A 23,118-nucleotide genomic window follows, 5' to 3' on the forward strand; every position below is an offset into this window, starting at 1 on the left:
AATACAGGAGGGCCTTCCATACACAGCACCTATTTTTGGCATTCCATGTTTTTGTTGACTTTCAACTGAGTCATTGTTGCACTTGATATTGACAATCACCAGCAGGTGGAACACAATGAACAATAGTTCAATTTCAAGCTAACGAAAACACGGAACAACAATGTGAAGATGCTGTATATATGGGGCCTTCATGTACTCACTTAAGACATAACAATAAGACTATGGAGACTAGGGCCAAGGCAGCTACTAAAAAACATTACTTTCAAGATCTACTTTCATCTTATGAAGTCACAATGTGACACTCCTACAAGCATTCAGTGAAAGATTTCAACAATTCAGAGTTATGGAATCAAGAGCAAATTTTTTTTATCAACTTGATATTTCTGAAACTGATAGTTCAGTTGAGAAATTATTTTACATTAGATGGGAGAAGTTTAGTTGGTAATTTTCAACTGAGTAAAAATATTAAAATCTTACTCAAAATATAACAATTTTGGGAATTTTATAGAAAGAAATAAATATCCACTTCTGAGACCTGCTGCTCAGATAACTTAATGTGAATCGATCTATCTTTTTCTCTCTTCTCAACTATGAAGAGAAACCACAGAACAGGTTTGGTTCAAACCCATGGCAAGTGAGGCATAAAACACCAGACCTGGAGATTTATAACTCACTTGCCATGGGTTTGTTTGCAATTGTATTATTACAATTTTGTGAGTTATGAAGAGAATAAAATCGAAGTACAGGTCAAGACTAACAGATTCCCAGCTCGATGACTGTTTACCAAGTGCCACCTCATCTTACACCTTAGCTTGCAACAAACTGCTGGAAGAAATCCAGTGTCAACAATCACATTAGTAATGTTTGTCAATAACAATGTCCAATTTCTGAATATAGTGAGCTCTCATTCACCTAGATCCTGTTATGTCAGAAATTCAGGTGATATGGAGGACATACAATCCAGTAAGAATGCCTTTAATTCACATACCAGATATTATGTAATAAGATTACAGTAAACAGGTGGTATTACAATATGCAAAATAACCACTGTGAAAAACTGAGTGAATTTCTGAGTGCTTTTGTGACTTCTAAGTCACAAACGTGCTTGGAAATTCACTATATTTTTCCACAATGGTTATTTTGCATACCATATTTTATGTTTCTCTCCATAATAGACATATCACAACAAGGTAGGATAACTCAAAGAACTGCATTTACCATAACTCATTCAACAGCTATCTTGCCAGAAGTACACAGAGAACACAATGCAAATAACCCTCCGAACTGCAGCATCCCTACACTATTCAATTCTCTTATGTTCCTTGTAAATCCTAAACTTATTGTTACAACCACTTAGAGACTGCATATATAAGCACTCAATTAGGTATTGCCTTGTTAGATAGGCTTAAAATTGCCAGAAATGCTCTGTATACTAAGAGGCTCTCTGCATGCACACATAAATGTCACCCATCTCTGTAGAAACATTGTATCATGCTGAATAACCTGAATCTGAATCCCAACTCATCCTTCAGAGTGCAGGCAGTGCACTTCCTGCCTCCAGAACTCAAGTCTGATTAGCCTTATTTTCAAAATAAACTACTGTGCTAATCTGACACCTGAAGATAAACATTAAAAAATAGCATTATGATCCATCATGGACTGTTACCAAGTTACAACTAGCTATGGAGTATGAGTAAGGTAACACTGAGAATGAATTCATAGAAACTGGTAAGTCAGATCTGAGTCCTGGAAGTGGCAAGTACAGCGCCTGCCTTCCAAAGGAGAGATAAGGGTCTTGCAGCTCGAAGGGCCACTGAACTGAGATGTTGCATGCTTCTGACAAGAGAGCAACCAAATGAATGACTGTGAAAGTGGTTTCTCTTTTCTTCGGGTCACCCTCCCTTGGTGGGAGATGGACTATAGCTTCTTTTTTGAACAAACTGGCTGTATCCCACTGAAGCAGGGTGGCCCAAAAAGAAAAACAAAACTTTATCTTTTTAACTTTAATAATGTATACAGAAGAAGGGGTTACTAGCCTCTTGCTCCCGGCATTTGAGTCGCCTCTTACGATACACATGGCTTATGGAGGAAGAATTCTGTTCCACTTCCCCATGGAGATAAGAGGAAATAAGAACAAGAGCCAGTAAGAAAATAGAAGAAAACCCAGAGGGGTGTGTATATATATACTTGTACATGCATGTGTAGTGTGACCTAAGTGTAAGTAGAAGTTTATGAGACATGTTTATGAGACAAAAAAAGACACAAGCAATCCTACCATCATGTAAAACAATTACAGACTTCCATTTTACACTCACTTGGCAGGACGGTAGTACCTCCCAGGGCGGTTGCTGTCTACCAACCTACTACCTAGAATGGACTATATAGTATATCTATTATTATTTTTTACAGCACACCAGCCGTATCCCACCACCGAGTCAGGGTGACCTACAAAGAAAAATTATGGTTTCTCTTTTTAAATTTAGTAATTTATACAGGAGAAGGGGTTACTAGCCCCTTGCTCCCAAGATGGACTATAAATTAAAAAAAAAAAATGGACCAGGATAGAGCAAAACAGTTTAAAGTAGCTTCTCCAACCTGTGGGTTAGTTGTATAGCAAATTGGGTTTGCATTTAAAGACCCCGATGTCTGACTAGTCTCTCTTTTTTTTTTTTTTTTTCAACAAGTTGGTCGTCTCCCACCGAGGCAGGGTGACCCAAAAAAGAAAGAAAATCCCCAAAAAGAAAATACTTTCATCATCATTCAACACTTTCACCACACTCACACATTATCACTGCTTTTGCAGAGGTGCTCAGAATACAACAGTTTAGAAGCATATACGTATAAAGATACACAACATATCCCTCCAAACTGCCAATATCCCAAACCCCTCCTTTAAAGTGCAGGCATTGTACTTCCCATTTCCAGGACTCAAGTCCGACTATAAGAAAATAACCGGTTTCCCTGAATCCCTTCACTAAATATTACCCTGCTCACACTCCAACAGATCGTCAGGTCCCAAGTATCATTCGTCTCCATTCACTCCTATCTAACACGCTCATGCACGCTTGCTGGAAGTCCAAGCCCCTCGCCCACAAAACCTCCTTTACCCCCTCTTTCCAACCCTTTCGAGGACGACCCCTACCCCTCTTTCCTTCCCCTATAGATTTATATGCTTTCCATGTCATTCTACTTTGATCCATTCTCTCTAAATGACCAAACCACCTCAACAACCCCTCTTCTGCCCTCTGACTAATGCTTTTATTAACTCCACACCTTCTCCTAATTTCCACACTCCGAATTTTTTGCATAATATTTACACCACACATTGCCCTTAGACAGGACATCTCCACTGCCTCCAACCGTCTCCTCGCTGCTGCATTTACCACCCAAGCTTCACATCCATATAAGAGTGTTGGTACTACTATACTTTCATACATTCCCTTCTTTGCCTCCATAGATAACGTTTTTTGACTCCACATATACCTCAACTCACCACTCACCTTTTTTCCCTCATCAATTCTATGACTAACCTCATCCTTCATAAATCCATCCGCCGACACGTCAACTCCCAAGTATCTGAAAACATTCACTTCTTCCATACTCCTCCTCCCCAATTTGATATCCAATTTTTCTTTATCTAAATCATTTGATACCCTCATCACCTTACTCTTTTCTATGTTCACTTTCAACTTTCTACCTTTACACACATTCTCAAACTCATCCACTAACCTTTGCAATTTTTCTTTAGAATCTCCCATAAGCACAGTATCATCAGCAAAAAGTAACTGTGTCAATTCCCATTTTGAATTTGATTCCCCATAATTTAATCCCACCCCTCGCCCGAACACCCTAGCATTTACTTCTTTTACAACCCCATCTATAAATATATTAAACAACCATGGTGACATTACACATCCCTGTCTAAGACCTACTTTTACCGGGAAGTATTCTCCCTCTCTTCTACACACCCTAACCTGAGCCTCACTATCCTCATAAAAGCTCTTTACAGCATTTAGTAACTTACCACCTATTCCATAAACTTGCAACATCTGCCACATTGCTCCTCTATCCACTCTATCATATGCCTTTTCTAAATCCATAAATGCAATAAAAACTTCCCTACCTTTATCTAAATACTGTTCGCATATATGCTTCAATGTAAACACTTGATCTACACATCCCCTACCCACTCTGAAGCCTCCTTGCTCATCCGCAATTCTACATTCTGTCTTACCTCTAATTCTTTCAATTATAACTCTACCATATACTTTTCCTGGTATACTCAGTTAACTTATTCCTCTATAATTTTTACAATCTCTTTTGTCCCCTTTCCCTTTATATAAAGGGACTATACATGCTCTCCGCCAATCCCTAGGTACCTTCCCCTCTTTCATACATTTATTAAACAAAAGTACCAACCACTCCAACACTATATCCCCCCCTGCTTTTAACATTTCTGTCATGATCCCATCAGTTCCAGCTGCTTTACCCCCTTTCATTCTACGTAATGCCTCACGTACCTCCACCACACTTACATTCTGCTCTTCTTCACTCCTAAAAGATGGTATACCTCCCTGGCCAGTGCATGAAATTACCGCCTCCCTTTCTTCCTCAACATTTAAAAGTTCCTCAAAATATTCTCGCCATCTACCTAATACCTCCCTCTCCCCATCTACTAACTCCCCTACTCTGTTTTTAAAGGACAAATCCATACTTTCCCTAGGCTTTCTTAACTTGTTTAACTCACTCCAAAATTTTTTCTTATTTTCATTAAACTTTCTTGACAGTGCCTCTCCCACTCTTTCATCTGCTCTCCTTCTGCACTCTCTCACCACTCTCTTCACCTTTCTTTTACTCTCCATATACTCTGCTCTTCTTATAACACTTCTGCTTTGTAAAAACCTCTCGTAAGCTACGTTTTTCACTTTTATCACACCCTTTACTTCATCATTCCACCAATCACTCCTCTTTCCTCCTGCCCCCACCCTCCTATAACCACAAACTTCTGCCCCACATTCTAATACTGCATTTTTAAAACTATTCCAACCCTCTTCAACCCCCCCACTACTCATCTTTGCACTAGCCCACCTTTCTGCCAATAGTCGCTTATATCTCGCCAAACTATTGTAGTATTTCACCCATTACATACTATATTTTAAAAAACAACATAACTTCACTTTCACCACCATTTAACACCAAACCAGAGAACGAGTGGGTTTTGAACCCCTGGTGAGTCCTACAAGTCACAGGCCAAGTTGTCAACGTATTGGCCTGTGAATTTTAGGACTCGTTTGCCTTGGGTTCAAACCCCACACATTCCATGGTTTGTTTGCAATTGTTTTATTATGATTTAATGCTGGTTCCAAAATATTATCAAAGTTTTATTATATTTTCTTCACAGAAAGATGAGAACCAAGAATTATGAAAAAGGTCAAGGTACAGGAAAGATGGAGCAATGTGATTTGCTTGACAAAGTAAAAATGTATTACTGAGCTTCAGCATAAAATTTCAATCATAAAGTTTACACTTTTTACAGAGTACAGTGGACCCCCGACTTACGATATTATTTCATTCCAGAAGTATGTTCAGGTGTCATTACTGAAGGAATTTGGTCCCATAAGGAATATTGTGAATTAGATTAGTCCATTTCAGACCTCCAAACATACACGTACAAACGCATTTACATAAATACACTTACATAACTGGTCGCATTGGGAGCTGATCGTAAGGCGGGGGTCCACTGTATTAAATTATCCTTTCATGTATCAAGCCTTGAATAAACAGAAAGGTGAATGATAACCTCTGACCCCGGTCTGCAAATAGATAGTCTGATGCTCTACCATTCCAGTAGTGTGTCAATTTTGAGTGTGTGGTTGACGCCCCTCGTCCGCCCTTATCTACCTTACCTTCACCGACAGTTATTTATTACTACTTAATTTGAGTGCATATCAAGCCTTATATAAACTACCTATCTTCCTAATGTAACACTGTTTTCTTCATATCCTTAAGCAAATTATGTACACTGTTTAGGTTAGATAAGACACTTATTAACCAAATTTAACATTATAACATGCATTAACAACAATAAATGCAATAGAAGATTAAAGCAAGACTACATTCTGATGTAAAAACAAATAAACAGAGCAATGAGCAGACTTGGAAAGCACTAGAGCAACACTCAACATTCTCACGTTACCATCAAACTCACTTTACCAATGTTCATATTTTAGAGACAGTCACTTTACTACAACAGTCTTGAGTCAGTGTAAAAAAAATTAATCACGAATATGGATTGATATAAAATACCTGAAAGTCAAGGTACACTTGAATTACATGGGAATATTTCCTAAGTACAAAGATGTACTAAACTATGCCATTACCTCGTTCTCTTGGGAGGTGCTGGCGCCTGTTTACCCTTCTTGTTGGTAGTGCGTCTAAGTTGGACCACTGTTGATCGAGCGGAGAGGATACCTGGACTTGGTCGAACTTCTCGAGGCAAGTTTGGACTACTTCCTTCATCCATCATGTTGTGCTTGTTCTTGTTGCTTCTTCTTAAAGCAAAGAATTAATATTAAACACACAATTTATCTTAACTTCATAATGAAAAACAAGAATTAAAAGCTACTATTTAAAAGGACATTGAACCAGTATCATTATTGCTTCTTTATATTCCTGCTGATCAGGCCATATGATATTTTATAATGATACTTTCTCTCTGTCTTTTTAAACAGTCATTTTTAATCACATTTTTTTTTTTTTTTAACAAGTCAGCCGTCTCCCACCGAGGCAGGGTGACCCACCGAGGCAGGGTGACCCAAAAAAAGAAAGAAAATCCCCAAAAAGAAAATACTTTCATCATCATTCAACACTTTCACCACACTCACACATTATCACTGCTTTTGCAGAGGTGCTCAGAATACAACAGTTTAGAAGCATATACGTATAAAGATACACAACATACCATTTATATAAGAACTATAAAAAACTAAAAGCCACAATACTGTGACTGGAACAATACACAAATAACCCACACATAGGTGTGACTTTGTAAATGGTCTAAGTTGGACCCAAACATTGTCATAAGCTCTTCTCTGCTATGTGTGGGTTATTTGTGTATATTAAAGATCTATGATACAATAAGCTTTTTTTTTCAGTAAGCCTAAAAGTAGGCTATAACACTGATTTCTTGCACACGTCATGCTTTTTAGGCAGAGCTTGCAATATTCACTTCTAAAGCCACGATTGTTTTGCCAGTCAAGCCAACTATTAAATTCATTGTTACAATATCACAAGAAAATCAGTCTGAACATCAGATAATTAATATAATTCATTTATGTTAAATAATACTGTACTAATTTAACACAGACCAAAAAAAGGCTAGGCAGGATTAAGATAAATTATACTAATGTCAATTTTAGTACTGGCTGTAGTGAGGGATTCTCTGCATACTGGCAAGCACTACTAATATATTAGATTTTTCATCCATTTTTTTCTCTAACACACTGTCTATTCCCCACTAAAAGTGACCCTAAGAACAACACATTCACCAATACTCCTTCCATTTTTTTTTTTAACAAGTCGGCCGTCTCCCACCGAGGCAGGGTGACCCAAAAAGAAAGAAAATTCCCAAAAAGAAAATACTTTCATCATCATTCAACACTTTCACCTCATTCACACATAATCACTGTTTTTGCAGAGGTGCTCAGAATACAACAGTTTAGAAGCATATACATACAAAGATACACAACATATCCCTCCAAACTGCCAATATCCCAAACTCCTCCTTTAAAGTACAGGCATTGTACTTCCCATATCCTTTTATATTCATAAAAAATTACTTACATATACAGATGCATTACAAGTAGAGCAAATGGTGAAAAAAAAGAGCAATTAAATGGGCGAGTCAAAATGCCAATAAGTAGAGAATTACAAATGCTCCAAGATGACTTTTCTTTCAAGTCAAATTCTTGATTAAGTTCACCTACAAGATAAATGTTATTTAATAAAGACTTGCTCTGCTGAAAGTACCTTTGTTAGTCAACTTACTGTCGAGCGGAAGATGTTCGAGGGCTTGTGGGAAGTTGATCTTCACTCCACTGTTGGTGTGTGCTGGAGGAGGCTGTCCCTCTTGTCTTCCTTCCTCCTCCAGCTGCTAACTGTTGCTCCACTTCTATAAACACAAAATTACACTTCAATGTCACAAATTTACAAAGAATACAAGTCACACTAATTTGACCAGAACAATCTGTAAAATACCCAAACAAAACAAAAAGTCAAAACAAAGATCCAGGACAGACTGAAACGTTATCTGAAATTTCTTAAGTGTAGGTTTTTTTTTTAACAAGTCGGCCGTCTCCCACCGAGGCAGGGTGACCCAAAAAGAAAGAAAATCCCCAAAAAGAAAATACTTTCATCATTATTCAACACTTCCATTTTCACTCGCACATTATCACTGTTTTTGCAGAGGTGCTCAGAATACAACAGTTTAGAATCATATACATATAAAGATACACAACATATCCCTCCAAACTGCCAGTATCCCAAACCCCTCCTTTAGAGTGCAAGCATTGTACTTCCCATTTCCAGGACTTAAATCCAGCTATATAAAAATAACCAGTTTCCCTGAATCCCTTCACTAAATATTACCCTGTGAATTACAAATGTATGCAGGAGGGTCATACTTAAACAGCACCTTTTTTCAGTGTTCCAATTTTTTGATGGCTTCAAACCGAGCAACTGTTCATTGTGTTCCAACTGCCGGCGATAATAACCAGCGGGTGGAACAATGGCTCAATTGAAAACCAACAAAAATGTGGAACACAGAAAATTTCTGTATATGTGGGGCTCTCCTACACTTATTGTTGTTACAAACCTTTTCAAGTTAACATTATGAATTGCAATATTCAAAATGTTTAGTTTTCTAACAAAAACATTAGAGTGATATTGCAAGTTAACATTTCACAATAATCGATTAATATTCCAAGTTGCTGTCGCCATGGGAGTTAATTACTGAGCAATGACAAGTTGTCATTACACTTAAAGGTTGTCATTACACTTTTGGGTGTCATTACACTTTAGGTTTTCATTTCGTAATGAAATGAAAGATTCAAAAAGTTTATTCATTTTTTCTTACCCTCAGTAATGGATGTCTCCTGGAACATTGTCTCTAATGCATGATGGATGTGTGAGAACGTGGGTCGGTCGGCAGGGTTCCAAAGCCAACATTGTTTCATGAGCTCATACACACGTACTGGACACCCTTGAGGACAATCCATCCTGAAAACAATATATTTTGTGAAATCTACTACTCATTTTTATTTCAAATTCAAATTTAAATGAATAGACATAAGGGTGGACGAGGGTCTCAAATTGTGGTCCATAAATTGATAGTCTGACCCTCTACTGTCTTGACAGTCCAGAACTCTAACAGAGCCCCTTGTCCACCTTTCTGTTTATTCACTGACAGGTGTTTATTACAATTTAATTCAAGTTCAGATTCAAACATCTATTTCTACATGATACATTCTTTATACAGTAATGGGTGAAACTTGATAATGCATGCAGAAAGCCTATGGTTATACAGGGTATTTCAGGCAAGCTTTAGCCTAGCTTAGACTATAGGGAAACAGACATTATACATATGTATACCAGGACATTAAGGCATGACAATAACAGTGACTCAATGAATATGTAATGCATGTATATGTAAGTAGATAAAGTATGTCATTGTACATGATTATAAGAAAATTATTTGAGCTATAATCTAGGAAGTTTATAGGAATGCATATTTAAGTAGATAAAATACAGTGGACCCCCGGTATATGATCACCTTCCAATGCGACCAATTATGTAAGTGTATTTATGTAAGTGCGTTTGTACGTGTATGTTTGGGGGTCTGAAATGGACTAATCTAATTCACAATATTCCTTATGGGAACAAATTCGTTCAGTACTGGCACCTGAACATACTTCTGGAATGAAATAATATCGTAAACCAGGGGTCCACTGTATACCTTTAGGGTGACCGCTGACTCATCAACGTGCTCCATTCCTCGTGTTCCAACTTACAAAAAATTGACTTATAACATATAAACACACACCACATAGGATAGTTATATCTGGCATATTTCCGTAACTGAGGATTCAACGTTGTAAAAAATTAACTGTTTAAGTACCGTATTTGCACAAGCACTGAAGCAACCTCAATGACCTTGTGGATTTAGTGCTTAGTTTTGATTATAATAATAATAATGAGAAAATTTATACCTGTAGCCGGACTCCAGCAAGTGGTAAACATTAGTGAGGTCGACTCCCGGATATGGAGATACTCCATAGGTCGCAAATTCCCACAGTAAGATGCCGAAGGCCCACACATCGGACTGGAAAAAGTTTTAGTATATGTTAGTTAATTTCCCTTTACCTCTATACAAACATTTTTCTCAAGTGTCATACATTTTTCTATACTATCCTTAATTTTTTGAGTTATCTACTAATCAAAAAAGTTATAACATAAAAAATTAACCTAATGTCCTGTGAGGCACTGAAATTGTCCTTGTAAGCTTACAACAGCCAGTCATGACCATTTAATTAAAAGGCTTCAGAGCCTTTGTATGTTTCTGTGGTACAACCTTCAACCTAATGAAGAAAATGAAAGAGGTGACACACTGATCTTTGAGCTTCCTATATTCTGGGAAACCAGTCGGGTAGCTGGACTTGAGTCCTGGAGGTGACAAGTACAGTGCCGGCACTCTGAAGGAGGGGTGGAGATATGTTGCAGTTTTTGAACTGTAGCGTCGGCACACCTCTGGCAAGACAGTGATAGAGCGAATAATGGTGAAAGTGTTTCTTCTTTTACAGGTCACCCTACCTTAGTAGGGTGACCTGAAAAGTAAATGCCAAGTAAAGCTTGGCATGTTTTGGGTCACCTTGTCTCAGTTGGAGACAGTCAGTGTTAAAAAAAATCTTTGTTCAATACACAAATATCTCACACCTAGGAGAAAGCTGATGGTCAAAGTCGTACCAAAATGTTGTCATAAGTTTCTTTCTCCTATGTGCGGGTTATCTGTGTATTGTTCCAGTCACGGTATTGTACCTTTTTGTTCTTTTGTACAATATCTTACCTTCGTGGAGAATTTATTATATGCGAGGCCCTCTGGTGCCGTCCACTTGATGGGAAACTTGGCACCAGCGTGAGCAGTGTAGGTGTCATCCCTCATCAGTCGCGCCAAGCCAAAGTCCGCTACTTTAACTAAGTGATTTTCACCAACTAAACAATTTCTAGCAGCCAAGTCTCTGTGGAAACCAAACTCTAATTAGTATTACAATTCTATACAACACAAATACATATTAGTAATGCTATTTAGTGCAACACTAATACCAGTATTGCTTAATACAACACTAACACTAGTATTATTTCTTAATAACACACTAACCAATATTATTTTTAGTACAGCAATTAATCAGCATTACTTCTCAGTACAAGAGAAAAAGCAGACTGCAGAAATAACAAATGAACTACACTGAATATTAATATTATATATTCTGAACTTTATATATATTTGATATTTTTTAAAGGAACGGCCACTTTTCCCTAAGATGAAAGACGAAGAGACCTGAAAAAAGAGGAAACACTTTCATCGTCACTCATTCACTTGCTGTCTTCCCAGCAGCATGCAGGGATCATAGTTCAAATGACCCTTCAGTGCAAAGACTGTGCTTCCCACTTCTATAACTCAAGTCTGCCTGTGTCCCTGAATTCCTTCATAAATTTTACCTTGATCACACTCCAACAGCACATCAAGTCATAAAAACCACTTGCCTCCACTCACTTGTATCTAACACATTCACACAAACTCACTGGATGTCCAAGCCCTAGTACTCAAACCTATCTACCCTTCCCCCTTCAACTTTTCCTGGATTAACTCCTACCCCTCCTTCCCTCCACCCCAGATTTATACATCCTCCTATCCATCCTGTTTTGCTCCACTCTCTCTAAATGTACCAAACCACCTCAACAACCCCTCCTCAGTCTTCTGAAGAATACTTCTGGTAACCCCTATACCCTCTTCCAGTCTCCACACTTCAAATTCTCTGCATAATATTCACACCACTATTTCCAGCCTCCTCAGTTCGATTTGTGGAAATTGGATTGTGGGAGTTTGGTGTGAAAATAGGATTGTGGGAGTGAGTCTGATTGGTGTAGATATAGGATTGTGGGAGTTTAATTGGTGTGGAAACAGAATTGTAGAAGTGAGTTTCATTGGTGTGGAAATAGGACTGTGAGAGGAAAATAGATCAGTGGGAAAAGTAGAAGGGGTTGATGTGCAAGTACTCAACTGTCACCTGTGTATAAAATTCCTCTCCTCGAGGTACTCCATAGCTGCCGCAACCTGCGTAGCCATGTAGAGAAGGACCACTTCGTTGACTTCGTCGTGACTACACACCCTCAGGTAGTCTAGCAGGTTGCCACGAGTCATGAACTCTGTCACTATATAGAACGGAGGTTCTCGTGTGCACACCCCCAGTAACTGCACTAGGTTCGGATGTTTCATGGCCTTCATAATCGCCGCCTCTTCCAAGAAATCCTTCAAAGCCATGGTGTCCTCCTAAAATTACATATTATAATACTAATTCATAAATAACCCACTCTGTGGCAAGGAAATTTAGAGTATACAGTAGTCCCACATATCCACGAGAGATATCTTCCAAGATCTACAGTGGATACCCAAAACCTTGGGTAGCAGCAAACCCTATATACAGTGGACCCCCGGATATCGTAGTAGTCGGATTTCGTAATATTCAGTAATCGTAACATTTTTTTGTCAAAATATTAGCTCAGTGATCGTCATTTACCTCAGTAATAGTCATTCGTCCCAAATGCGTATGAGTGGACCCAAGCATCCCCGAGCAGCTCCACACACCATCCCACAGCATTCACAGTCAGTTTACTATTGTTTATCAGTGAGTGACCGTCGCCCCATGCGTTCATACAATACATTTCATAATATTCCATTCTTTTTGTGCTTGCAACTGCTAAATAAGCCACTATGGGACCAAAAAATCTTCTAGTGCCAGCCCTTTGGTAAAGAAGGTCAGAAACACTATAGAATTCAAGATAGACATTTTTTTTATTATCATCACACTGGCCGATTCCCACAAAGGCAGGGTGGCCCGAAAAAGAAAAACTTTCACCATCATTCACTCCATCACTGTCTTACCAGAAGGGTGCTTTACGCTACAGTTTTTAAACTGCAACATTAACACCCCTCCTTCAGAGTGCAGGCACTGTACTTCCCATCTCCAGGACTCAAGTCCGGCCTGCCGGTTTCCCTAAACCCCTTCATAAATGTTACTTTGCTCACACTCCAACAGCACGTCAAGTATTAAAAACCATTTGTCTCCATTCACTCCTATCAAACACGCTCACGCATGCCTGCTGGAAGTCCAAGCCTCTCGCACACAAAACCTCCTTTACCCCCTCCCTCCAACCTTTCCTAGGCCGACCCCTACCCCGCCTTCCTTTCACTACAGACTGATACACTCTTGAAGTCACTCTGTTTCGCTCCATTCTCTCTACAATGTTCGAACCACCTCAACAACCCTTCCTCAGCCCTATGGACAACAGTTTTGGTAATCCCGCACCTCCTCCTAACTTCCAAACTACGAATTCTCTGCATTATATTCACACCACACATGGCCCTCAGACATGACATCTCCACTGCCTCCAGCCTTCTCCTCGCTGCAACATTCATCACCCATGCTTCACACCCATATAAAAGCGTTGGTAAAACTATACTCTCATACATTCCCCTCTTTGCCTCCACAGACTCCTAAGTGCACCACTCACCCTTTTCCCCTCATCAATTCTGTGATTCACCTCATCTTTCATAGACCCATCCGCTGACACGTCAACTCCCAAATATCTGAATACATTCACCTCCTCCATACTCTCTCCCTCCAATCTGATATCCAATCTTTCACCACCTAATCTTTTTGTTATCCTCATAACCTTACTCTTTCCTGTATTCACTTTTAATTTTCTTCTTTTGCACACCCTACCAAATTCATCCACCAATCTCTGCAACTTCTCTTCAGAATCTCCCAAGAGCACAGTGTCATCACCAAAGAGCAACTGTGGCAACTCCCACTTTATGTTTGATTCTTTATCTTTTAACTCCACGCCTCTTGCCAAGACCCTCGCATTTACTTCTCTTATAACCCCATCTATAAATATATTAAACAACCATGGTGACATCACACATTCTTGTCTAAGGCCTACTTTTACTGGGAAATAATTTCCCTCTTTCCTACATACTCTAACTTGAGCCTCGCTATCCTCGTAAAAACTCTTCACTGCTTTCAGTAACCTACCTCCTACACCATACACCTGCAACATCTGCCACACTGCCCCCCTATCCACCCTGTCATACGCCTTTTCCAAATCCATAAATGCCACAAAGACCTCTTTAGCCTTATCTAAATACTGTTCACTTATATGTTTCATTGTAAACACCTGGTCCACACACCCCCTACCTTTCCTAAAGCCTCCTTGTTCATCTGCTATCTTATTCTCCGTCTTACTCTTAATTCTTTCAATAATAACTCTACCATACACTTTACCAGGTATACTCAACAGACTTATCCCCCTATAATTTTTGCACTCTCTTTTGTCCCCTTTGCCTTTATACAAAGGAACTATGCATGCTCTCTGCCAATCCCTAGGTATCTTACCCTCTTCCATGCATTTATTAAATAATTGCACCAACCACTCCAAAACTATATCCCCACCTGCTTTTAACATTTCTATCTTTATCCCATCAATCCCGGCTGCCTTACCCCCTTTCATTTTACCTACTGCCTCACGAACTTCCCTCACACTCACAACTGGCTCTTCCTCACTCCTACAAGATGTTATTCCTCCTTGCCCTATACACGAAATCACAGCTTCCCTATCTTCATCAATATTTAACAATTCCTCAAAATATTCCCTCCATCTTCCCAATACCTCTAACTCTCCTCTCCTATTTTTAACTGACAAATCCATTGTTCTCTAGGCTTCCTTAACTTGTTAATCTCACTCCAAAACTTTTTCTTATTTTCAACAAAATTTGTTGATAACATCTCACCCACTGCAAAATATCAAAGTGGAGTACGTGTGGCAGACCTTGCCAGGTTGTATAAGAAACTCCATACAACCATCACTTCCATTGTGGCCTCTTAAGAAAAAGGAAATCAAGGAAGCTGTTGTTGCAAAAGGTGCAAATATGCTTACAAAACAGAGATCGCAAATACTCGAAGACGTGGAGACTTTATTGTTGGTGTGGATCAACGAAAAACAGTTATCAGGAGATAGTGTTATGCAGTTGATAATTTGTGAAAAGGCAAGGCAGTTGCATGATGATCTCGTAAAAAAAATACCTGGAACTAGTGCTGATGTTAGTAAATTTAAGGCCAGCAAAGGGTGGTTTGAGAGATTTAAGAAGCGTAGTGGCATATACAGTGTGGTAAGGCATGGCGAGGCTGCAAGTTCTGACAAATATGCGGCTGAAAAATATGTTCAGGAATTCAAGGGGTACATAGAGGCTGAACAATTCAATCCCCAACAAGTGTTCAATTGTGACAAAACAGGCCTCTTTTGGAAGAAAATGCCAAAGAGGACCTATATCACACAGAAGGAAAAGGCACTCCCAGGACACAAGCAAATGAAAGACAGGCTAACTCATGTTTTGTAGTAATGCTAGTGGGGATTTCGAAGTGAAGCCTTTACTGGTGTATCACTCTGAAAATCCCAGAGTGTTCAAGAAAAATAGTGTTATCAAGAGTAAATTGTGTGTAATGTGGAAGGCAAACAATAAGGCATGGGTCACAAGGGAAATTTTCCTTGACTGGTTCAATGAAGTATGAAGAAATACCTCCTGGAAAATAAATTGGAACTCAAGTGCCACCTGGTACTGGACAATGCTCCTGCTCATCCTCCAGACTTGGATGACCAAACTGTGGAGGAGTTTCGTGTTATCACAGTGAAATTCTTGCCCCCTAATACCACTCCTGTCCTCCAGCGCATGGACCAGCAGGTCATTTCAAGCTTCAAAAAACTACACCAAAGCAATGTTTCAAAGGTGCTTTGACATAACCTCGGACACTGAATTGATCCTAGAAAGTACTGGAAAGATCACTTCACTTCAATATCCTCTACTGCATAAACCTTATAGGTAGGCTTGGGTGGGAGTGACTTCCAGGACTTTGAACTCTGCTTGGAGAAAACTGTGGCCAGAATGTGTCCAAGAGAGGGATTTTGAAGGGTTTGGGGCCGACTCTGACGAGCCTACAGCAGTTGTGGAAAGTATTGTGGCAGTGGGGAATTCCACAGGGTTGGAGATGAGTGGCAAGGATATGGAAGAGTTGGTGAAGGACCAATGAAGAGCTGCAAGACCTTCATCTGCAACAGCAACAGACCACAGCTGAGGAACTTCCTTCAGAGGAGGAGGAAGAGAGATGGAAGAAGGTGCCTTCTTCAAAGATTAAGGACATTTGTGCAAAGTGGAGTGAGGTGCAAGCATTTATGGATGAGCATCACCCTGACAAAGCTGTTGCTGGTCATGTTGGCAACACGTACTGGCTGTGTTGGCAACATGTACAATGACAAAGTCATGTCCCATTTTAGGGAAATTTTAAAGAAATACCAGAAACAGAGCTCTCTGGAACAATGTTTTGAGCAACAGGGGTCCAGTGACTCTCATGCTGGTCCTAGTGACATTAAAAAACAAAGAAGGGAAGTAACCTCAGAAAAGGACTTGGTACCTGAAGTCTTTATGGAAGGGGATTCCCCTTCCAAACAATAGTAACTCCTCCATCCTCTCCTCTCCTCCTGTCTTCCATATATTAACAAGTCTTCAATGAAGGTAATTGTCAAGTTATTATTGTTTATTCTTCATGTCTCTCTGTTTTCTGAGTAGGTAAATGTATATTTCATGTACAAAAAATATTTTTTTTAATATTTTTGGGTGTCTGGAACAGATTAATTGGATTTACATTATTTCTCATGGGGAAAATGAATTCGGATATCCTCAAATTCGGTTTTAGTCACACTCTCTGGAACAGATTAATTACGATAACTGGGGGTCCACCGTATGTCATTTTTCATTTACATACATACATACCTATGATAAAGTGCAACTGATAAATTACGCACAATAAGTCAGGAATTAGCACTTTTTTACTGATGGGAAGCACTTTTTGGCTTCTCTCTGGCTTTGACAAACTGTCAGCATCACTACTTTCGTGCTTTGGAGCCATTGTTAAACAAAATTAAGGGTTATTTTTGGGCCATGGTAAACCATGGAAATTGAGTCCACAGATATGGGGGTTCTACTGTATTTTGGTTAGTCCTGGACCATTATCAAGTCACAACTGAGCAACCAAACAAGAAGACACATCAGGTAAAGAGGTACAGTATGGAGAAAGTCAGAACAAGTAATATGATATATAAAAATCTGTGAAACACAGGAGTACATTTGATAAAAGTTATAGTCACAATAGTACTTTATACAATCATGATGGACAAATCTGTCAATATATTTCAAAGTCCAAATGACTAATTACAAACCACTAAATCTTCACAACATATAATAAAATAAACTGGACCCTAAACAACTTTAATAACAATTGATATTAAACACCTGAAACATATAAGTATCACTAATATCAATAATATGGGAATGAGTAACACATTTTAAGGTAACCAAAGTTACCTTATTATTATATTCAAAGAGAAATATTATACTAATTAAGATCATACAGACCCTGGGGAAGATAATATTAAACCCATTACGATCATACAACCTTGGGGAAGTGAAGTTAATACTGCTTTCTTCACTGGAAATAGCTAAACCTGTAGGGGTCATAGAGTGCCTGAGAAACATAAGGTAATCAATGGTGGTTGGACTTTGAAGGCCAAGAAGAGTACGGCAGGTACATACCTTGAGAGTCTTAACAGCAACACAGATGTTATATCTCTTCCATACAGCTTCATATACATCACCATACTGGCCGCCTCCCAGCTTGTGCTTCATTGCTATGTCTGTTCTCTCTATCTCCCACTCGTCAGGCTCTGAAGTGTCCAGTACATCGAAGGTTAACTCTTTATATTGTAGTGGTATCAGTAACACTCAAGACTAAAGTTACAATATTGTTCCTGCAACAACACTTTATATTGTAGCAGTATCAATGACAGTCAAGGTTAAAGTAACAATATTGATCCTGCAGGAGCTTTGTTAAGCAGTTACAGCTTGACACACTCCTAGAAAGTGAAAAGTTGCCACAATAAAATGTCACATTACTTGCATGTAATTAGACATTTTATTGTCGGTAATTCTGCTAACATATTGTCGATAATTCTAACACATTCTCGGTAATTCTAACATATTGTCGGTAATTCTAACACATTGTTGGTAATTCTAACATAATGTCAGTAATTCTACCAACATTGTTACAGTCCGGACCATACGAGACCATTATTAAGACACTTGATAAAGGGCCAAGACAGACCAAAGCATTACAGAAATTTTCCTCTCTTAATTCAGGAATAAGTACAGATGCTCCTCAACTTATGATATTTTGACTTTCTGATGGTACAAAAACAATTACTTTGGAAATGAAACTTAAGATAATTACCCAACATGAAAGCAACAAGTCCATAACTTGTATTCATTTATTTACTTTTCAATACTGGTATTTAGTTAGATACAGTAATTATTTGTTTATTTACTTATTTAGTGACACATTATTTATTTATTTATCTGGCAGATCACATTCGTATTCAACTTATGGCGGGTTCGTCGGAACATAACACCACACCATAAGTCGAGGAGCACGTGTATAATATAAACACATTGCAGTACCTGGGGTGAGACCAAATACAGTCGGTTTATTTCTCTTTGGGGCAGGATACAGTAACTGAGTGATGAGTCCATCTGCGTGTTGTGAATGATGGTGTACCAACTCTGCCAGGGTGTTGAAGCGGAACTCTGACGACACATACAACTGAAAAATTACCAACATTAGTACACAAAGTTTAGGTCTCTACAATGTGAGTTTAATCTCTTCTGTGCCATTCATAACACTCCATACATTTACATGTATTTTTATTAACATAATTAAATATAACACATTGTACAGATGGTATGGATTATTTTTACATCATTCATAACACTATACAGTGGAACCTCTGTATACAACCAGCTCCCTACTCGAACAGAGCTCAGCACTCAACCAAACAAATACGACCTGTGAGAACTTCGCTGTAAACTACAGTGGTCCCTCGTTTTTCGTAATTAATCCGTTCCTGGAGGAGCTACTATAAACGAAATTTACAATTTGCGAATCAATTTTCCCCATAAGAAATAATGTAAATACAATTAATCCGTTCCTGACACCCAGAAGTATTAAAACAAAAAGATTTTTTACATGAAATATACATGTAGTACATAAACAATACAATGGGAAATGATGAATGAAACATTAACAGCATAACACTTACCTTTATTGGTGATTCTTCTTAGTGTATGGGAGACTGGAGGAGGAGAGAGAGTGGATTGTTTACAGTTTGGAAGGGGAATCCCCTTCCAGCAACACCTCAGGTACCAATTACTTCTCTGGGGTTGCTTCTCTTCTCTGTTTCTTAATGCCACTAGGACCACCTTGAGAGTCACTCTAGTCCTGTCTCGCAAAGTAACTGTGGAGAGAGCTCTGTTTCTGGCGTCTCTTTAACACTTCCCTAAAATGGCCCAAGACTTTGTCACTGTACATATTTCTCACCTTCTTTACCACAGGCTTGGCACTAGGAGCTTTCTTTGGAGCCATGGTAGCTTATTTAGTACTTGCAAGCACTAAAATGAGTGGAATATTATGAAATATTTCGTAGGAGCACTTGAGGGGACCTTCACTCACTGGTAAACAATGCCAGACTGGCTGGGTAGGGAGGCAGCCTTGGCTCACACCGTGCGTACGCGTCCCGGACAAACTACTATTCGCGAGTCAACCTATGAAAAGCGAGTCCATGTTTATACAAAAATACCCCTATGACTGGCGAAATTTATGATTGCCGAGAACTACGAAAAGCAAGGGACCACTGTATTTCATATTTCTTCGCATTTTTTGGTGTTTCTGTATTATTTGTATAAATAAGTCACCATGCTGCCTACGAAGATTAGGGATAACAGTCAACCAAACAGAAAATTGGTTAGCAAGAACTTGTTCGATGCTCAAATGGAGCAACACTTGAATAGTCTTCTGGAATGAATTCAGGTCGTATACTGAGATTCCACTGTATACATGTACAGTACAAAAAAATTAAAAAGCCAAAAAACTTGAAAAAATTATTGCCACTACTTTGAGACCACTGCTGCCCAAACCCTCATGTGGAGTCAAAAATCATGTGGAGTCAAAAATCATGTGGAGTCAAAAATCATGTGGAGTCAAAAATCATGTGGAGTCAAAAATCATGTGGAGTCAAAAATCATGTGGAGTCAAAAATCATGTGGAGTCAAAAATCATGTGGAGTCAAAAATCATGTGGAGTCAAAAATCATGTGGAGTCAAAAATCATGTGGAGTCAAAAATCATGTGGAGTCAAAAATCATGTGGAGTCAAAAATCATGTGGAGTCAAAAATCATGTGGAGTCAAAAATCATGTGGAGTCAAAAATCATGTGGAGTCAAAAATCATGTGGAGTCAACAATCATGTGGAGTCAAAAATCATATGGAGTCAAAAATCATGTGGAGTCAAAAATCATGTGGAGTCAAAAATCATGGAATAAGTCAATTCCATTAAATTACTGCCCAATAAACATATCTATAGTAGGTAAATTATTAGAATCAATTACAATATTAAGTTTGGTGTATGTGTGCCAATTCATTAGTGTTTGAGAAAAACAGGCTGGTTAATTTTTTTTTTTCTCAAAAATAGACAGAGCCATATACTATCCTATAATAAACATCCCACCTTCATTTCACTAAGTTGCATAAGTTTTGAAGGTGTGAAACTGATATGAGGAGACGTTATTGAGTCTTAATGCAAAACCTAAATAAGCTAATATAGATTATCAAAGTTGTAATCAAAATGATGATAATTTATAATATTTTAGATTATTTCCTGCTTACCACAAAAATTTAAACATTTTGACTAAAAAATCCATTATTTTACAGTCAGAATGCTTAATCTCTTTGATGAAGAGAAAGAAAACTTAGTTAACCCCTTGAGGGTCCATGCTGTAGATCTACGGCTTTATGTTGAGGGTCCAAACCGTAGATCTACGTCATGAGCTCAGCTCACTCTGATAAGCTGTGAGTGGTAAATTTGGGCCTAGATATGAGAGAATACACCTATGTGGTATGTGTGCACCACATAAAACAAATCCTGCAGCACACAGTGCATAATGAGAGAAAAAACTGAGACCGTGATTTTCGATTAAAACAGCGACTTCGCAGTGTTTTTTCGTATGTTTTTTATAGTTGTATTTGCGATTTCTTGGTCTCATTTGATAGAATGGAAGATATGTTACAGAAATAGAGATGATTTTGATTGGTTTTAGCACTGGAAATGGCTTGAAACTGAGCTCAAATTAGCAGAAATGTTAAATTTTTGCCGATGTTCAAGAGTAAACAAATGACCTCACACGTCTAATACACACCAGCTGGTGAGTCTAATATATGTTCACAAATGTTCTGATATTATTTATACAATTATTGCAATATTGCATAACAGTAAATCTTCTATTTTTTGATTTGAATAAAACTGTTTATGTGAATAAAAAATCAAAATGGAATTCATTAGTAAAGCCTGAAAACGTAACTAATGAACAGAGAAAATGTTAGTTTAGTGCCAGGAATGTCTGCATTGTTTATTCTGGACCCTATTTTGAAATTGGAGTATTCTGAACTTTGCATTAAATTGGCCAAATTACCAATTTCCGATCACTTTATTTTGTAGCTGAAACAGTTGACTTGGTGAATTCTTGTGCTCAATCGATAGAATAGAAGTAATACTAGTGAAATAGCTAAGAATTCGGTCAACTGGAATAATGTAATTGGCCTAAAATGGGAGTCAAAGTCCGCAAAATTGCCAATGCATAAATATCGCTGACACATCAAAATTCGCAAGAGCATAATTTCATCAATTTTCCATCAAATTTCATACTTTTTGTTTTATTACCTTCAGAAAAATATTCTCTACCATTTCATAAGAAAAAATAACAAAATTATTTTTTGAAAATTCTTGGACACTGGTGCACACTTGGAAATTTGGCCTCTGGACCCTGAAAGGGTTAATCCTGAACCATTATAGGTGGCATGTAGCTGCACATCCTAAACGACTAGTTTATTGTGCATCCTGTGAGAAGTAGTGCAAAAAACGGGATTACAAAGGTCACACTGAGTCTTTATCAGACTTCTCTGAACATTGTTACATCAATGGAAACAAATACACCTACCATCCGACTTACGACCGAGTTCGGTTCCGAGAAACCGGTCGTAAGTCGAACTTTACTACTGAATATCAACAAAACATTTTTGTAATGACTTTATTTTATTGTTTTATTTTGGTATTTCATGTTTTACTTTACTTTTTATGTTGTTAGTACTGTATTTTATACTGTAAGGTTTAGGATAAACACTGTGTACAACACAAATAGTTGTTTATTTCCCAGAAATTTGGCATAAAAAACACAGTCGTAAGTCGAGCAGGTCGTAAGTCGGGCAGGTCGTAAGTCGGGCAGGTCGTAAGTTGGGCAGGTCGTAAGTCGAGCAGGTCGTAAGTCGAGCAGGTCGTAAGTCGAGAAGGTCGTAAGTCGAGCAGGTCGTAAGTCAAGCAGGTCATAAGTCGAGCAGGTCGTAAGTCGGGCAGGTCGTAAGTCGGGCAGGTCGTAAGTCGGGCAGGTTGTAAGTGTACTAATTATCTTGTATTTTACAATGTTTTCATAGTTGTTGGGTACACAATACAGTAAGGAATGCAATCTAAAAAAGTTGATATCTATTGTATTTTCTGGCATATAAGGAATGCTTTTTTCCCCACATAAAGTCTTGGAAAATCAGCCTGTGCCTTATATGCTCAAGGTCAGGGTCAA

The 23,118-nt window shown here is 38.4% G+C and overlaps 1 protein-coding gene across 8 annotated transcripts in view; it reads right to left on the minus strand.

The window, feature by feature from the left end:
* Positions 1-23,118, minus strand: part of Abl (tyrosine-protein kinase Abl) — a 56,868-nt gene that overhangs the window by 32,684 nt on the left and 1,066 nt on the right. For 6 of the 8 annotated variants that reach the window (XM_070079773.1, XM_053799686.2, XM_070079777.1 and 3 more), the window contains exons 2-9: positions 18,899-19,040; positions 17,978-18,108; positions 12,342-12,604; positions 11,120-11,291; positions 10,266-10,378; positions 9,134-9,276; positions 8,047-8,170; positions 6,381-6,551 (exon numbers count right to left, since the gene is read on the minus strand). In XM_070079773.1, the coding sequence (XP_069935874.1) occupies positions 6,381-6,551; positions 8,047-8,170; positions 9,134-9,276; positions 10,266-10,378; positions 11,120-11,291; positions 12,342-12,604; positions 17,978-18,108; positions 18,899-19,040 (1,259 nt within the window). The remainder of the gene's footprint in view (positions 1-6,380; positions 6,552-8,046; positions 8,171-9,133; positions 9,277-10,265; positions 10,379-11,119; positions 11,292-12,341; positions 12,605-17,977; positions 18,109-18,898; positions 19,041-23,118) is intronic. The other 2 variants (XM_070079772.1, XM_070079778.1) reach the window with 1 other exon arrangement.

This window comes from Cherax quadricarinatus, unplaced genomic scaffold (assembly GCF_038502225.1).
Source record: "Cherax quadricarinatus isolate ZL_2023a unplaced genomic scaffold, ASM3850222v1 Contig15, whole genome shotgun sequence".
Lineage (NCBI taxonomy): Eukaryota > Metazoa > Arthropoda > Malacostraca > Decapoda > Parastacidae > Cherax > Cherax quadricarinatus.